The following is a 17,416-nucleotide window of genomic DNA, read 5'->3' on the forward strand; positions in this document are numbered from 1 at the left end:
AAGACAAAAGGACTGCTGGGACAGGACGGAAAAATCCGACATTTAGTCATTGGAATTTTCCCTTCTTCCCTGGACTCATCTTCTCTGGGGCCCAGTGATGATCTAACTGGGCCTTCTGTTTGGCCCCCGTTTGTTCTTAATACTTGCCAAATTTAACTCTGAGGGAGTCCAACATTTTCAGACTAAACTAATGATATGGGGATAAAAACTGTTTTTGTATAATGAAAAAATGAAAGAGAGAGAGAGACAGAGAAAGAAAAACACAGATAGAGAGAGAGAGAGAGAGAGAGAGAGAGAGAAGAAAAGTGCCTGCTACAGGAGAATGGGGGTGGTGGTGGAGGGAAACTGGGGTGTTGAAATTGTACATTGGCGTAGGGATGGGTGTTGGGAACATTTTATGACTGAAACCCAATCATGAACAACCTTGTAACTGTGAATCTCACTGTGATTCAATAAAAAAAATTTTAAAAAACTGATTTTGGATATGGTGTATCTCTATCTCTATCAAAGAGAGAGAGCCTTCTATTCCTCTAGGTAAGATAGTACCCACTCTCAGCAGGAAGTAGTTACAGAGGAAAAAGACCTATGTCCTCATTCCCAAGAAGTGTTTCGAGTATGACATCTCTAGAGCTCGGGGTACACGAGAGACCAGGGTGCCAGAGAGCTGAACTACCAGGGGCCTGAGAAATGGGGGGCTCTGACTCTTGAACTCAGAATGGGAGACTGGGGCACCAGACTCAAGAAGGGTTCAGGAGAGGTGGCCCACTCTAAACAGGGTGTGTCTGAGAGTCTGGGGTGTCAGACTTGAGCACGAGGGACTGGGGTACAGATTCAAAACCTGGGGTGCATGGGGGACTGGGGCACTGGACTCTGAAACACCCAGCAGATCTGAGCCTGGGGCAGACTCTGGAAGTAAAACAGAGCTTGATAGATTGGGGTACCAGCTCTTGAGAGGGATGAGAAAGCGGTTAGAGTATCAGGTATGGGGTGCGGGAGAGGAGGGAGCAGTAGGGGGCACTGCAGAAGCGCTGAGCCCCAGGGGGGTGGTGGGGAGAGGTAAGAGTCTCCCCAGAGTCTCCCTGTCCCCAGATGTCCTGGCTCAGGTGACTCTCAGTCTACATACCCCCCTCCCCAAGGGGCTTCTTGAGCCATCAGCCACCTGCCAGTGTCCACTGCTGTGTGTCTCCTCCGTGCCCTTGATCCCTTCCTCCGAGCAGCCCTTGTTCCTGGTCTGAGCCCCAAAAGACTCAGCTAGCCTGAGCTTGTTTAGTCTGACTCCTTTAGCCCATTAGCGGCTTAGCTCTCCCGCCTTTGCTGTGAGCCTCGTAAACAAGGGGATCACAGGAGGCCTGACAGCTGCCAGGGTGGCTAGTGTCTGGCCAGGTCAGACCAGGCATGAGAAAGGGGCTGCAGTCAACACTTTCTATTGCTTTTCCGAAGAGGGAAATTCTGTATATTCCTGTATATTCGCCTTCATTCCGCATCCTGTGGGCATGTATGTGGTTTCCTATTTCCATGATTCTTGCTCCCATTTTATGACTACATTTGAAACTCAGGGTGTTTGGCATTGACTTTAATAACAGCAGCACTTGGTCCAGGGAGTCACCTGAGGTGGCTTTCCTCTTGAATGGTGGCAGTGATTTCTACTTCACAAGGGAGGTCAAGAGTGAAGAGAGATGTCATCTGCATTAGGCCTTCTGATATGTGTGTAGGAAAACAGGTGGGAAGAGACTACACACACACACACACACACACACACAAACGCACGCATGCACAAGCACACTTAACATATACATATATTCACATAAACACACACACATACACACAACATGGTGGTAGAGGACCCCTACCCCAACAACACACCAAGGAAATCTAATAGGACTGTAGATTATTATGTACATTAGCGGTTCTCTAACTTCAGTGTTCATCCAAACCTCCCGCACAGTTTATTTATTATTAAAACAGAGTTTTTCCCCCATCCCCAGAGTTTCTGATTCAGCACATTTAAGATGAGGCCAGAAAATTGACCCCCCCCTTTTTTTTGAGCCACACCCACTGGTGCTCAGAGGTTACTCCTGGCTCTACACTCAGAAATCAATCCTGGTGGGCTCAGGGAACATAGAGGATATCAGGAAGTGGATCCTGGTTTACTGCATACAAGGAAAGTGCCCTATTTGCTGTACTATCTCTTTGCACCTCACTTTTTTTTTTGAGTCACACCCTGTGATGCTCAGGGGTTACTTCTGGTTTTTCACTCAGGGTTTTCTGTTGGAGAGGCTCAGGGGACCAGGGATCAAACCCTGTTAAACTGGGTGCCAGGCAAGTGCCCCACCTGCTGTATGTACTATTGCTCTAGCCCTGGGGCCAGGTTGATTTTGATAACTTCAGGGTTTGGGGGTGGATGGATACCCAGGCCTTTCTCTGGGCTGGGAGAGATGTCCTGTTAATACCCTCCCTAGGGTAGGGGGGCAGTGTTTGGATATTGCCTTTAACTCTTGAGTTGTGTTGTGGAACAGACCCTATTTAAACAGCTTCAGACAGTTTTAAACATCTCCTTGGCTAATTCCTTGTATCCCTATTCCAACTTAGACTGGGGTAATAGTCTAAGAGGTGTTAGTGGATTATACTCAAAATGTAGGTCACCCCCCAGCCATCTGGGAGGCGGGCAGAGGGAGAGAGGGGCAGAGCCTGTACAGGGAAGAGGTGAGAGAAAGCTGAGGGCACGTGAGGGCAGCGACAGTGTCTCTGATGGAGGGGCTGGGATTTGGTGGTCATAGCCGCAAGCAAGGTGACGACCCTCCTGTTACCCTTCTCCTGCTCCTCCCACACCAGCCTGCTCACTACAAGCTGGTGAGGACCCAGTGGGGTTGAGATACATGGTGGGCAGGGCATGTCTTTAAAATGGGATAGGTGCAAGGGGCATGAGGCCAGGCGGAACAGTAGTGGGACTGAAGTAAGTGAGAAGATTCCTGAAAACAGGCCAGATGCGAGTGGGCTCAGCGGGTCTAGCTAGGTCTAGGTCTAGGTCTAGCTCACAACCCCGCACACACTGACCAGGGCTGCAGAGCCTTGGCGGGGAGCAATGATGGTCGCTGTATCCCAGGTCCAGGCTTTTAAGGCATCAAGGGTCACTCTGCAAGCTCTGTACCACGAAGACAAGCTCACATAAGTGGGACCCCAGACCTGGGGGAAGATGCCCCTTTCTCTTCCTCCCACTGCCCGCCAATGCCAAGGCACTATGCAAATAAGCCCTTCCCTCATTGGATGCAGGCAGCGGATCACAGATGACGTCAGAGCGCAGACCCTTTAAAGGCTCCCTGTGCACTCTGTGTCCAGAGTCCCTTAGTTCTAAGCTCCAGGCACAGGCCCTGTCCCATGGGGCCTCCAGTCTTTGGGGAAGCTGTGCGAGCCCTGCTCTGACAGACATCTTCTCTGCTGTCCCTAAAGTGAGTATGTCCAGGCCCTTTCTCGTGGCCAGCCCTGCACCAAGGCCCCACCCCTGGGCCCTGCTGTCTGCTCTATTGTCAGGAATCCTCACCTCTGTTTCCTGTCCTGTATGCGCCCTCCCTGACCTTATGTCCTTCACAGCCACCATATCAGATCACCTTTCTTTCTTACCTCTTCATCTGATCTGTCCTGGACACTTCTCTTAGTGTCTCCCTGACTGTGTTCCTGCAAGAATCCATTCCTTCCTTTGCGATTGATACAAAGATCATTTTGTGCTTTTTTTCTGAGACGGGGTGGGGAGCACACCCAGCGATACTCAGGAGTTACTCCTGGCTTCGTACTCAGGAATTACTCCTGGCAATGCTTAGGGGAACATATGGGATGCCAGGTCTGTTGCATGCAAGGCAAAGACCCTAGTTACTGTACTATCTTTCCGGCCTCTCATCTCTCTTCTTAGAAATGGAATCGCTGGGTGGAACAGCCCAGGCCTGTGGCAGGGAGTGAGAGACACTTTGTCTTTCCTCTCACCTCTCAGGGGCAGAGCTGGGCCCATATTTCAGAGTCCTGAAATATGATTGGAGAGATGGCGATCTAGGTTTTGGGAGTCCAGATGGAGCCAAATTCCAACCTCTGGGCACAAGCTCTCGCTGCCTTGCTCTTTCTAGGGTTGGGTTGGTGCGGGGCTTGGGACTTCCAGATTGGGAAAAATCTCTAAGGTCTTCAAGCAGAGGGCTTCTGTGGCGAATACAGACACCAGGGTTGGTAGCAGGAACTTGGCAACACAAGTTCCGGATGATGTCGAACAGTATTACTGGAGGAGTTCACAGATTAGCACTCGGCTAGGCTTCCTAAATCTGTAAGAGGTAGGTATGGGGAGCAGTGTTTCTCAAAATGGTCTGAGCCCAGTGGCTGGAGCGATAGCACAGCGGGTAAGGTGTTTGCCTTGCATGCGGCCAACCCGGGTTCAATTCCCAGCATCCCATATGATCCCCTGAGCACCGCCAGGGGTAATTCCTGAGTGTAGAGCCAGGAGTAAGCCCTGAGCATCCCCGGGTATGACCCCCCCCCCAAAAAAAAAAAAAAGATCTGAGCCCAGGCCTCTTCTTGGGTGCTTCTGACGCAAACATCTGAGAACATGCTCTGGAAGGTGTTCAAATTTGCTTCCACTGGGCAGAGCTAGAAGCAGGGCTCACAAAGGGGCAAGGTGACTTGTTCAAGGTCAGCCAGTATGGTGCATTCTAAGTTGAAAGGAAGACCAATCACGATCTGTTGTTCCCTTGGAGAGTTTGGCCTGGGGAGAAGATGATCACTTACTTCTGATCTTCTTAGACTTGTTTCCAGAACCTTTCCTTGTTCCTTGGAAAGTCTCTTGCTGCACTAATAGAGATTCATTATTGATTAATCCATACAGTGGAGGGTTTTTCTACTGGAGGCACGCTGGTCTGGGCACACTGAGAGACTGTGGTGTCTCCCCCACATTTGATCCTTAGATGCTAATTCACAGCACACGTGCCTTTCCATGGCCCTAAAAGATTCACATGCTCTGCCACAGTCATTAAGGAAATTGTTTTAGTTGTCGGGAAAGGGAACGAAGTCTCTCGGGAGGACAGAGCCTCTTACTATACATCCCAGCACTGCAGTGGGGACACTCTATAGACTGCAGAAGGTCAGGCATAGTCCTACTCTCTCCTTCATTCAGGCCTTCTAAGCTGCTTGGTCCCCATCAGGAGCACTGTCATCTGAGAAGTTTCCCCAGAGCGAACTCAATGGGGATCAGGGCTGCACCCTTAAACTGAATCTCCACACCTCTGGCTCTGGGACCCTTGACGTTTTCAGGCAGCAGGTCTTGGTGTGGGTGGCAAGTAGGCAATTTCCAGTCCTTCTTTTATTTTTTACAGGTGCCCCCCCCCCAGTCCAGCCCTAGAATGGCACTGCCCCCCAGCCCTCTGGCCATGGAATATGTCAATGACTTTGACTTAATGAAGTTTGAGGTAAAGAGGGAACCCTCTGAGGGGCGAGCTGCCCCCTCCACAGCCTCACTGGGCTCCACACCCTACAGCTCAGTGCCTCCTTCCCCCACCCTCAGTGACCCAGGCCTGGGGGGTGGCATGGAGGGGCCCCGGCCAGGCCTGGAGGAGCTGTACTGGCTGGCTGCCCTGCAGCAGCAGCTGGGGACCGGGGAGGCCCTGGGGCTGAGTCCTGAGGAGGCTGCAGAGCTGCTTCAGGATCATAGCCTGCTGCCTGCCGAGGAGCCCCACGACTTATACCCAGGGAGCCCAGAGGAGATGGGGACCCAACGTGCTCAGGTGAGTGTCAGCCAGCTTCCTGACATGGCAGCAGAAAGCAGTGAATAGGAAGAACAGCCCAAAAGAGCTCAGCTCCAGGAGGGGGTTGCAGATGGAGGAGGAGACATCGGAAGGCTGCGGATGGGAAGGATGGGTGGAACCAACCAGACAAGGCAACCATTAAGCCCCTGGCCCCCTTTTCCACCAGGAGAATGAGGGGAGGGGGACAAAGTTAGGACAGAACGGGAAGAGGAGAGGCTTCAAGGGCTTGGAGGGGATGGGACGATTCCCAGGAGGTAAACAGATACTGCAGGTATGGAAACCGCAGAGAGGACTACAGCTGGAACAGAGCCATAGAGTGCAAGGCTGTGGGAACCAGAATGAGGTTGGCCTTTTCAAGACTTGGAGCTTCCCCAGACCCAAGCTTCTCAGGAAGGATCGGGATTCATCCTATTAATTATAGACGCGGGTGGGGGTGTTGAAGGCATTAGATGTAATCTAAATCCTTTGAGGGTCACAGGGCTGTGGCCTTCAGGACAGTGGAGTGAGGTGTCCTGAAGGGTCCGGATACCCCCCCCCAACCTCACCCACCTCGCACCCGCGTGGTCCTGGAGTCCTGCAGCAGCAGCAGGGGCTGCTCCTGACTAAGGGAGGAGGGGCCTGCACCGCGGGGTGGTCCCCAAGGGGCATGCATCCCAAAGCAAAGACATTTGTAGAGTGTGGGGAGTGTTTGGGATCTGTGACAGGAGGGGTGAGCACCTTTGAGCTAGGTTTGATGGGAGAGGCAATTTCAGATAAAGGTGGCAGCTTGGGAGGGGCTTTCCGGGAAAGGACCTGTCTGGGTCGTGGTCAACAAGGGGTGTGACACATAGGGCGGAGCCTGTTAGGGGCGTGGTCAAACAGAGGGCGTGGCACACAGGGCGGAGCTTGTTTGGGGCACGGTCCAAAGGGGCGTGGCCTGCGGGGCAAAGCCTGTTTGTGGCGTGACCAGATAGGGGGCGTGACCCATGGGGCAAAACCTGTTTGGGGCGTGATAAGCAAGGGGGAGGTCTATGGGGCGGAGCATGTTTTGGGGCGTGGCCAAAGGGGGCGTGGTCCAGGGGGCGGAACCTTCCGGTCCCTCCTGGCAAGAGCTGAGCTGACCCGGTCCCTGCCCTCTCCCTTTGCAGCTACCTGAGCGGTTTTCTGACGCCGCGCTGGTGTCGATGTCGGTGCGGGAGCTTAACCGGCAGCTGCGGGGCTGCGGGCGCGACGAGGCTCTGCGGCTGAAGCAGAGGCGCCGCACGCTGAAGAACCGCGGTTACGCGCAGGCCTGTCGTTCCAAGCGGCTGCAGCAGCGGCGCGGGCTGGAGGCTGAGCGCGCCCGTCTAGCCTCCCAGCTGGACGCGCTGCGGGTCGAGGTGGCTCGCCTGGCCAGGGAGCGCGACCACTACAAGGCTCGCTGTGACCGGCTGGTCTCCGGCGGTCACGGTTCCGGGGATCACGCCCACTTCTTCCTCTGAGCCTCCAAGTGGTGGCGGGGGAGCGCTATACGCAAGGCCGTGGTACCATTCACTAGATGTTTCCTTCTGGTGCCGGACACAGCTTTCCATAACCAAACAAACACCCCAAAGCATCTGGACCCTTCAAGGCTCCTTTTCTGGGAGAGGGGTCCCTGCCCTTCGCACAGGCTTTGCAGAGAAACGCTTCAGCTCCTGCCCCAGCCTTTGGGACCAGCACACCGTATCTGCAGAGGCCAGCGCCAAGCACAGTTTCCCGAGGCTGGTGGGTTAGCAGATCAAGGTGAGGTAACAGTGGATAGTAACGAGGAGTAAGTGGGGAGCTCCTCCTACTTAGCTTTTATTTTTTCAATTCAAGGTTTCAACCTGTAGGGCATCAGGGGACCTAACTCGCAATGACTGTGTTCCCTTCTAAACTTAATGCAACTTGTTACCTCCCCCCTTTAGGACTTCAGCTTTGTCAAGCTGTTAGTTCCCAGGTTGCACAGGTTAGAGTGGAGGTTCTAGACGAGACTCCCTGCCTGCCCACCCGTGGCTGGTAGGGCACGGTGGTGGTAGGTGGGGCTGGGAGAGAACCCTGGGCAGGAGTCAGAAGAGCTGGGAACTGCACAACTGTCATAAGACACACCTGTCACCTGAGCAAGCCACTGGTCCTCAGTTACATCTGACCCTCATTTCCACTGGAGGGCTTTGGACACCTTTCTAGTTCTGGCATCTCTTTGTTGTGGAAGCCCCAGTGGTGTTCTCCAAAGCCCCCTAGACAGCATCATCAAAGGGAGACTGTCTGTCCTGCCCTGGTTCCCTGGCTGCATCCTGGGAAATGGTTCAGAAGATTCTTTGCTATTTTCTCCAGGCTCCTTTGGCCTCTAGGCCCTGTGGCTGCCTCCACATCTCTGCAGGTTGGGGTGTCATGCTCCGCACAATGTTAGGAATTGAGAGAATGCAGCAGCTTTTGTGAATTAAACTTGAAGTGTAGGCAGAATTCTCTTCTGTTGGCTAAGTGTTCTTGCATACTTTATCCTTATTTCCAGGTGTGTGTGTGTGTGTGTGTGTGTGTGTCTGGGGGTGGGGGAGGACAGGGAGAGAGAGAGAGAGAGAGAGAGAGAGAGAGAGAGAGAGACAGGGATTGGATCAAATAGACCCTCTTCCACCACCACTGCGCCGAAGCCAAGGAACAGCAGTGACTGGGCCAGGCCTGCTTATGGCTATCCGGCAGTCTCACAGTTGCCACGGTAACCCAGTTTTTAGCAGCCTATGGGGAGAGTGGGCCGGGCTCTGGGCAGAGCAGGGGATTGAGCTGGGAGTAGCTCCCCTATCAGCCAATACCGTCGGCTCTCTAAGGGACATAATAAATGGGGAGAAACAGTTGGTTGTGGGAGAAGAGGCTCCCATATGTCTCTTTTCCTTTCTGCCCCCTCTCTCCACCCCCTCCCCAGCTGTCTCTTCCCCTCCCGGTTCTTGTTCCTCCACCCCCTCTTCTAACCTGGCTCATTCCTCCTCCTCTCAGGAACCTTCCATGGGTGTCTACTCCTTTTTTTCCATCTCTCCCTTTCCCACTACTGATCACTCTGTCCGTCACCCTTTCTGGCTCCTCCCTGAGTGACTTGGGCACCTGTCGCCTCTCCTTCCCCCTTGCCACACATGTTGCCAGGGGGCAGGCAGTTTCTCCAGGACCCCAGCTCCTCTGCTTTTCTGCTGGAGACCACACGTGCCTTCACCTGCCCTCACACCACCATCACTCTTGCATACCTTCCTCAGTGGGCTGAGGTCCTGCCTACCACACACGCAGACAGAGACACCCATCTATGGCCATGGAAATGCATACCATGTCTCAAGATCAGTGAACCTCAAACGGAAGTTGCAGAGCAGAGACAAAGAGTTTGGACACTTGAGGCAAGGACCTGCCTTGCCTTCCAGGCCTGCCGGCTCTTCTCTGACCACGAGTGAGTTGAAACCAAGCCTTGTCAAAAAAACCAGGAGAATGGTACAGGCCAAGTGAGAATGCATGCTCCAAGCACTTAACACAAAGTGTTATGCATGTGAAACAACTAGGTTTGTGCTATTGGAAGGTTGTGCAGAGAACAAAGCTGGCTCCCTCAGCCCTGGGGCTATGCTTCTGACACCGGGCCTGGGCTGGGCACTGCCACACACGCATTCACACACCCTGGAAGACCAGGGTGCCCGTACCTGAGGTGCCCCTTCTGGATTCATATTTCTCCTCCTCTGATCCCCTCAACACCCCTTTTCAACCCCCACCCACAGCTGTGTGGGGGCTGGGGTTCAGCCCCTAGGAGACTCAGTGGGGTTCCTCTGGAGACAGCTGTAAGCGGGATCAGCCTTCCCTCTTGACAGCTCCTTATTAGCACCCCCATTTCCCACAATTAACCTCCATGGTGCCTGGGTCCCCTGGGGCTGGGGGCGAGGAGAAGGGGGCCTCAGATCCCACTGGCACACAGATGGGCTAAAACTGCAGAGACATCTGGTGACCCGCAGTGCTGAACTCCGAGTTGGCTGATCCTCGTTTCTTAGTAGGGTGTATGTGCCTGATGGGCACCTGGAACATGGATGGCAGACACGAAGGTGCTAGGAGCAGTTCCTTTTATTAGGGCCAGAGAGTTGGGAGTCACTGAAGAAAGTCACTGGGCGGGGGGGGCCACAAGGCTGAGCGGTGCAGGGCCTGGAGCAGGGGATCAGGGCTCACCTCGCAGCTAGGGCCCTGGGAGCACAGCTGGTCCAAGAGGAAGAGGCTCTGGTCACTTGAGTCACAAGGGTCAGGACAGGCACCTGCGGAGGGGAACAGTCAGGCTCACCCTGCACACCACCACACCCAGCAAAGACGGGGTTCCTCTTCACCCCACCTGACGCCCTCTGCTGTGCACCCCCTTGGACTCACTGAGAGGCTGAGGGTGAGTAGGTCCGGTCGGTGGCAGTCACGGGCTAGGACTAGGGGTCGTGGCCGGTGTGCTGGGCCTGGGGGCCCCAGGGCTGATGCCCTGGCTAGCATAGTACTCCACCACCTGCCGGGGCACCTCTGCTAGGACACACTTGGCAAGCGCAGACGGTGCGGCCTGGGGAGGGAAGAAGGGCAGGAGGTTAGGGACAGAGAGTGGGGAGGCGGGTCCAGGCAAGGGGCGGGGCCAACAACAGGGTGGGGCTTGAGTGGCGGGCACTGCATCCTGGGCAGGACCTCAGGTGCGGGAGGTGCGTCTGACCTGAGAATATAAGAAGTCTCTTTTTTGGGGAGGGAGGCTAGACCTGGCGGTGCTCAGGGGTTACTGCTGGCTCTGCACTCAGGAATCTCTCCTGGCTCAGGAATATACTCCTGGCGGTGCTCTGTGGCCGGGACCCCAGGGATTGACCCCGGGCTGGCCACATGCAAGGCAAACACCCGACCATCTATACTGCCGCTCTGGCCTTGTCCAGGAGGGTCAGGTACTCACATCCTTGAAATCCCGGAAGGGCACGAACTGGACGATGTCACGGGCCGCGGGCACTCCTTTGGGGCAGCGCAAAGGACCATCGTCGCCGTCCAGCAGCCGCATGTCGGAGAAATCGGCGTTGCCCACGCCCACGATGATGATGGACATGGGCAGGCGGGAGGCACGCACAATGGCAGTGCGGGTCTCAGCCATGTCGCTCACTACGCCGTCGGTGAGCACCAGCAGCACCGAGTACTTCTGCGGGGCAGACAGGGCAGGAGGAGAGGTCCACTCTGGGTGAGAGGACCTGGGTCTAGATCTCCCCTGCCCAGGGCACCCCGGGCAGCAAGCCTAGTGGCTGTCTCGCTATCTCACCGTGGCTTGGCCGGTGCTTTGCTCCCGCTGGGCTGGTCCTGCCACCCGGTTGATGATGGGGGCCACGTTGGTGGGGCCATAGAGCTGGATCTGGGGCAGGCAACGGCGGTAGGAGGCGATGACCCCGGCAATCTCTGTGATAGAGGACGAGGCTCGCAGAGATTAGTCTGGGGTTCTTCCAGCAAGGAGAAAGAGGCCAGCCCTGATAGCCCCACCCCCCAGCTTCTCACCAAACAGTGGGAAAGTGACCAGCCAGAAGCGGGGGGGGGGGGGGGGGGGGGGGGGAATATTGAACCAGGGGCTGGACAGAGGAGGGGCAGGGAGCTGGGTCCATAGGAAGAGAGGGCATTATTGGGAGTTATCATGCTGCCATAAGGGTACCCTGTGCCCCGAGCCGCCTTGGCATTCTCCTCTCTTACCTTCACATTCAGGATTTTCTGGGTCAAAGTTAATGGCAAAGTCATGGGACACCTGGGAGGGGAGTAGGCGAGGGCTGCGTTGTTTCTCTGTCCCCTCAGAATTTCTATCTCCTCCCTTCCCCTCGAACCCAGCCTACCTCGAAGTTGGGGGGAATTCGAGCCCCAAAACCAAATGCTGGGAACCGCTTATCACTGGGGAGAAAAAAAAAGGCTCTGGGCTCCCATTGGGCAAGGGCTCCTTACCTGTGCCCTCCCCCCACGGCCCCCTTCTCCCACCTGTCATAGTCCTGACAGATGCCCCCTACAGTTCGCAGGGCCTGTAGGTAGTGGTTGGGCTGGCGAGGGCTCAGGCAGTGCAGGGACTGGCTGCTCCTCGGGTCCCCGTTGGAGGCTGTGAAGTCGATGGCCACCTGATGGTGTGGGGTCCATGGTCACTCACCAGGAAGGCTAGAGCTCAAAGAGCCAGAGCACAGCATGTGGGGGCTCCAGGCTTAACCCCCCCTCCCCATGGTCCATTGTAGTTGCAAACAAACAAACAAACAAACAAAAAGATGAAACCCTGCAGGTAATCTCATCCCGGGCTTGAGGGACTGAATGAATGGTGCTAGGGTGCAGGAGAGGCCCTGGGAAGGGCTCTGAGCATGTGGGGCCCCGGGCCCCTCCCTCCAACCCCGTCCCCAGACCCCAGCCATTACCGTGAAGCTGATCTGGCAGCCGCCCATGATGTAGTCCAGAAAAGTGTGTACTTTCTCCACCTGGGGGAGGGGGGCCACGGGGAAGGGAGGTGTTCTTAAGCAGGGAGCCGGGTGGGGCTCTGGGGTGGGAGTGGGGAATGCAGAACTCTGAGGCTGAAGTTGGCCATGGGACAGGGCAAAGGTCCGTGTTCCCTCCCCAGGCAGGGCTGGGTAGGGGCGTGCAGCAGGCCCAGGGCTTACCGTGCACTGGGTCAGCACCACACTCCCTGAGCTCTTGTAATTCTTCTTCTTGTCCCGGTACTTGGGGTTGATACAGTCCCACTGCATCTAGATCGCCCCCCGGACACACACCCTGTAAGCCCAGGGGCACCATGCTGCCACGTGACCCTGCTTCTCCCTTCTGGAAGAGTCTCCCAGATTCCCTCCCAGGGTGCAGAGCCTTTCTGCTTGGCTTCATGTTATCTCTGGGGTCTCAGGTGGGGAAATCTGGGTGGGATGTGCGGGGGGTGGGGGTGGGTGGAGGAGGAGGCTTTGTGGCACCTCCTGTCCAGGCTTTGCTGTTCCTTCTTGCATCTCCTGGAAGGTGCTTGTGAATTCACCGATGAAGTCATGTTTTCCACTGGAATCGTAGTCGTACACCAAGAACTGAGAGGCAGAGGGGGTCACGGTCAGGGTTGGGGTGCGGGTTCAGGGTCCACGCAGGGTTGGGATGCTTTGCAATGTTTCCTGGGAGTGGCAAGAGGGACTCAGGGCTCAACAGTGTCCCCACCCAAAGAACTGTCCTTAGCCTGGCCTGAGAGGCCGCCTAGAGAGTTCTGGACTTTGCTGAGGGTGACTGGGACTTCACTTCCTGATGAAAGGCACAGGTGTAGAACTCAGAGCAAAATTTTTTAGATTTGGAGCCACACCTGGCAATACTCAGGACTGACTCCTAGTTCTGTACTCAGGAATTAGTCCTGGCAGTGCTGGGGGAACCATCTAGGGTGTGAGGGATCAAACCTGGGTTGGCTGTATGGAAGGCAAATGCCCTACTCACTGTACTATTGCTCTGGACCCCAAGTGCCCCATTCTTTAACATTGCAGAAAGTGTGGCCACAAGGGTGCGAGGGACTTGTTTCATGAGGGGGATGGTCTTATACAGAGGCCAGCAGTGCACTGGGTGGCCCTGGGTTACGGGACCTCACCTTGAGAGGCCGGTGCATGTCACAGCTGCACAGTGAATGCAGGGATAGGCGGAAGGGCTCCCAGGTGGGGTTCAGGTTGTTCTTCACCACCTAGAAAGGAAATGGGGTGCTGGTCATCCCTCCCGGGGGGGGTCTTCTCCTCTGGTCTCCTACCCTCTGTGCCCATGTAGTTTTTTGGAGGACCACATCCAGCAATGCTCAGAGCTTATTCCTGGTTCTGTACTCAGGGACCACCCCTGGCAGTGCTCAGGGGACCATACAGGGTGCCAGAGATTGAACCTCGGTCAGCTCATAGACTCACAGACCAGGGTGAATGTGAGGCCAAGCCCACCCATAGCCCTGCTCTGTGTCCCTCACCCCAGGCACCAACCTCGGTCCTCCAGACTAGCTGATCACTCTGGTCGCTGTGGGTCTTGTAGATCTCCATGAAAGGGTCAGATTTGCTGAACAGATCCTGGGGTACAGGGAAAAGGGTGCCTGAGTCTGGGGGCTGCTGCAGAAGAGGGTCCTGGGACTTGTGCTGACTGGGGGGGTCTAGACGCCTGGACAGGGAAGATAGGGGTTTATGCTCTGGGGTTCCCACCTTGTTGTCCAGCTTGTGGGCTCTGAAGGTGAGTTGCACATAGTCATTGGTCCCAGATACCTCTTCAGCCACGATCTATAAGGGGGACAGAGTAGGTGGCAGGAGGTGGTCCCCAAAGACCCTCCTACTTCCTTTACCCTTAAATGGGGCTAGTTCTGGGCCTGATGGTGCCATGGATTCCCATGCAGGGGCCCAAATATCCAGCATGGGCACAGGTGACCTTTGCTTACCGTGATGGTGGACTTGCCTGCCGTCTTCCCGTTCTTTAGCAGCAAAGGCTTAGTGACCTTGGTCTGGGACACAATCTGGAAGTGGAAATGGAGAGAGACCCACTGTGACAGCCAGGCTCAAGCTGGCCGAGTGCCCAAAGGGATCCCCTCTTGGCCTCGGCTTGGCGTTCATTTCCACCATGGCTCGGAGAGGTGGACCCAGGGATCCCGCAGTGATGGAGGGAATGAGAGCCCAGGATCTGGGCCCAGGCTGCAGTGCCCGCCTGAGAGGCAGCTGGTGCCCTGGGGCCCATCTCTTTCTGATGGTGCGTGGGGGCTGCCCACCTGGCCCAAGGTGCACTCGGTGGAGCCCAGGAAGGTGTCGTTTGTCGGGCTGGTGGCCCCATCCTCAGCGTCAAACACATGGAACTGCAGCGGCTGCTTCTCTTCAAAGAAGTACTCCAGGGCCAGCACCCGGGAGAAGACAGGGCTGGAGCAGGAGCGCAACACTTCCGTGCGTTCCACCTGCGGGGGGCCGGAGTGTCCACCCTCAGGAGCTGCCCTGTATGCTGGCCCCAGCTTTCTGAGGGCTCCCCCGAGTCCCAGCCACTCCCTCCACAAGGCTGGACGGTGAGCTCCAGGGCCGCCAGCTGTCAGCCTTAGGGAGCAGCAACCCGGTGTGGGCTTAGGGGCTGGGGGTTGGCCCTGGGGGCTTCCCGCTGGGATTCCATGGGCTTTCTAAGCAGAGCAGTGGTTTGTGGCCGGGTCTGGTCTTCACACTCCCTCAGGGTTGGCAGGCCCAGCCCAGCCGTGCTCCTGTCCAGGCCAGGGGGTGACTGAGGAGAGACCCAGGTGTACTGACCTCCACCCATTGCTCGTCCGAGAACAGCTTGAGCAGCACGCAGGGGTGTGGCTTGGTGAGTGTGTCTCGGTCCAGGAGGCCGTGGCAGGACACCCGCAGCTCCACCCGGGAGGCCCCCAGCGTCATGGCGGGGGGCTCGGGCACCCACCCCATTTCCGACTCCGACATGTTGCTGGCAGGGGACACAACAGAAGGCCTGGGTGCAGGGACGGGAGCAGCCGCCAGGGAAGGGTGTGCTTTCTGGAAGCCTGGGGTCATGCCCCTCCTTGCCCTGAGCTCTCAGGGGACCCCCGTCCTCTCCCCACCACTCCTCGCTTCCTGGGGGGGCCTCGCGCAGCCTGCCCTCCCTGCCAGCCTGGCTCGGTCCCTGCTGGCTGCTGCTCTCGCGGCACGGGTGGGGCTGGAGGGGCTGTTCCGGGCAGGCTTGGCTCCTAGGTCACGCATTGATCGGGGCTCTCTGCTGTCTCAGCACCTCTGCCATTTCCCGCGGACGCTGGCCAGCGCTGCACTCAGTCTTGGCGGGGCCAAACTGGGCCAAGGGGGTGGGGAGAGGGTGGGAAGCCTCGGGGTGGGCTTCAGGTGTGGGGTCGGCCGTGGGTGCAGGAGACTGGTGAGACGGTACCCCGGAGCAGCGGTCCTGGCCCCCCTCGCTTCCCTCCTTCCGGGAGGGCCTGGGTGGGGGCTTGGGGAGAGCCGTTCCAGGTTCCTGGCTGGGCTCCCACGATGACAACCTCGGCTCCCTCCCTGCCCCCCTGTTCTCACACTTCTTGGCAGCACTGGCGCTGTCTCTTAGCGACAGGATTTTGGGGGAGCCGCAGCCCCTCTCTGAGCTGCCTGTGGGATGCACGGAGGCCCTCCTCTCTGGGGCGGTGGGACCCAGTCTGGGGCACAACGCAGGCAGGCAGGCGGTCTGTGCTCGGCCAGCTTCTCAGCTTCGGCTGCCCTGCTGGTCTCTGTGTTGGTCCCCGTCCCCCTGGGGTCTCTGCAGGGTGTGGGGGTGTGTCTGCATGCCCTCACCCTGGGGGCGTCTGTCTCCCAGAGGGTGTGGCTCTCCCCGGCTTCCCTCAGAAATGGTCCCTGCGCTGCTGGGCTGGGACCCTCCCTGCAGCCTGTGCCTTGCTGGATTGGTGAGGGGGGGTTGATTTTTTTTTTTGCCCAGCGGGGAGGAAGAGGGGGGATTCTCTGCCTTCCAGCTTCCAGTCACCCAGTTCACTCTGAGCAGGGGGTGGTGAAGAGCTGAAGTGGGGTCCGCAAGATGCTGTGATGGAGACTGGGCAGGCTGACTGGCAGGCAGGGTGGGCTCACCTGGCTTCTCGTGGGGGGCTCCTCTCTCCGCCTCTCGGCCTGGACTCCCTTGCTGCTCCAGCCGCTGGCGCCAGCTCCGGCTCCGGCTCTGCTGCTATTTATGGGGCCTGGATGGGGAGGGATGGGGGGGGGACCTGCAGCACCAGCTCCCCCCGCACAGACGCGTTGGGAGGGAGAAGAGAGGAGGGGCAGGGCCATGGGCTGGGAGGGAGCCACGGAGCAGGGGGAAGGCGGGTGGCGGGGGCGCTCAGAGGCAGGACCCCCACAGACTCAGGGACACAGGCATCCTCCTAGTGCCACCCCCCACACCCCCACCACCGAGGGGCCTGCTGCAGTGGTGCGTGCGCAGTCACCCGGGAGATGGGGGGGGCAGGCGCCAGGACGCCCCGACTCACACGTATCCTGACACATACACGGGTGCCAGCACATGTGATGCTGAGACAGTGACAGCCCCACAGACGCACGCAGGGAGACACACCCGTCTCCAGCCTGCACCGCACACTTGTTAGGGACGGTTGAGGCCACGGAGAAGCCAGCGCCGTGGCACTCGTCACCTCCTGCGCGCAGGGCTCCGTCCGGTCTGAGCACCACGGGACGTGTCTCTATGTGCCCCTCACAGACCGGCCGCATCTGCTCATCCTCACGGCCGCCCAAGTCCCCTGTCACCATGGAACAAGGACTCGCAAGCACAGGGACCAAACGGTGTGATGGCTCCATCCCCCATCCTGGCTATACAGGACAGGCCAGGGAATGTACTAGAGGGACGATGGCCGGGGCACTGCCCCTCCTCCAGCCTGAACTCATGGGGCTCCCCCCTCCGGGTCTGGGAGAAACTGTCTTCCTTCTAGTGCCAGGGGAAGGGAGCCCGCACTGGGATTCGGGGTGCTGTGCTTGTGGGGGACGCTGAGGTACACGGAGATCTGGGAGAACCCCTGCCTCTGTGCCCTCCGCTGGGTGGCTGCCTCACACTGAGCCAGGGTCAGGGGAACCTCTGGGGATTGAGCAGAGCTGGAGGAGGTGTGGCACGAACAGAACTGACGGGTGCTGAGGCAGATTCAGGGGTGCAGAGCAGCAGAGTTGTTCAGGTGCCGTGGACAGGAGAGCGAGAAGGGTGGGCCTGGTGGGGGGGGGGGC

General features: G+C 57.4%; 2 protein-coding genes across 3 annotated transcripts; one reads left to right on the forward strand and one right to left on the reverse strand.

Moving 5' to 3' along the window:
* Positions 1-5,372: 5,372 nt before the first annotated feature.
* Positions 5,373-7,302, forward strand: NRL (neural retina leucine zipper). The gene is made up of 2 exons (XM_056134345.1): positions 5,373-5,753; positions 6,902-7,302. Exons 1-2 carry the CDS (start codon positions 5,373-5,375, stop codon positions 7,232-7,234), a joined length of 714 nt encoding a protein of 237 aa, XP_055990320.1. The 3' UTR covers positions 7,235-7,302.
* Positions 7,303-9,812: 2,510 nt separating this feature from the next.
* On the reverse strand, positions 9,813-16,407 carry CPNE6 (copine 6). 2 transcript variants are annotated; one of them, XM_056133409.1, is made up of 17 exons: positions 16,283-16,407; positions 14,978-15,149; positions 14,461-14,640; positions 14,137-14,211; positions 13,907-13,981; positions 13,694-13,777; positions 13,324-13,413; positions 12,680-12,784; positions 12,380-12,466; positions 12,140-12,199; positions 11,721-11,854; positions 11,582-11,636; positions 11,445-11,496; positions 11,026-11,159; positions 10,672-10,908; positions 10,125-10,299; positions 9,813-10,015 (listed from the first exon to the last, which is right to left on the reverse strand). In XM_056133409.1, the coding sequence occupies exons 2-16, from the start codon at positions 15,143-15,145 to the stop codon at positions 10,162-10,164; spliced, it is 1,674 nt and encodes a 557-aa protein (XP_055989384.1). In that variant the 5' UTR covers positions 15,146-15,149; positions 16,283-16,407; the 3' UTR covers positions 9,813-10,015; positions 10,125-10,161. The 2 variants fall into 2 exon arrangements, with proteins under 2 accessions (XP_055989384.1, XP_055989385.1); XM_056133410.1 differs by lacking the exon at positions 16,283-16,407 and adding an exon at positions 16,164-16,282.
* Between the last annotated feature and the right edge of the window lie 1,009 nt (positions 16,408-17,416).

Source organism: Sorex fumeus, unplaced genomic scaffold, assembly GCF_029834395.1.
Source record: "Sorex fumeus unplaced genomic scaffold, SorFum_2.1 ptg000098l, whole genome shotgun sequence".
NCBI classification, from domain to species: Eukaryota; Metazoa; Chordata; class Mammalia; order Eulipotyphla; family Soricidae; genus Sorex; species Sorex fumeus.

What these genes read in the sequence shown, in the direction of transcription:
- CPNE6 (XM_056133409.1), bottom strand. Translation starts at nt 15,145, where the DNA reads ATGTCGGAGTCGGAAATGGGGTGGGTGCCCGAGCCCCCCGCCATGACG. An exon ending in CAGGCAAGTCCACCATCACG is followed by an intron (nt 13,982 to 14,136) that starts GTAAGCAAAGGT and finishes TCCCCCTTATAG; the next exon opens with ATCGTGGCTGAAGAGGTATC. An exon ending in CCCACAAGCTGGACAACAAG is followed by an intron (nt 13,778 to 13,906) that starts GTGGGAACCCCA and finishes CCTGTACCCCAG; the next exon opens with GATCTGTTCAGCAAATCTGA.
- NRL (XM_056134345.1), top strand. Translation starts at nt 5,373, where the DNA reads ATGGCACTGCCCCCCAGCCCTCTGGCCATGGAATATGTCAATGACTTT. An exon ending in TGGGGACCCAACGTGCTCAG is followed by an intron (nt 5,754 to 6,901) that starts GTGAGTGTCAGC and finishes CTCCCTTTGCAG; the next exon opens with CTACCTGAGCGGTTTTCTGA.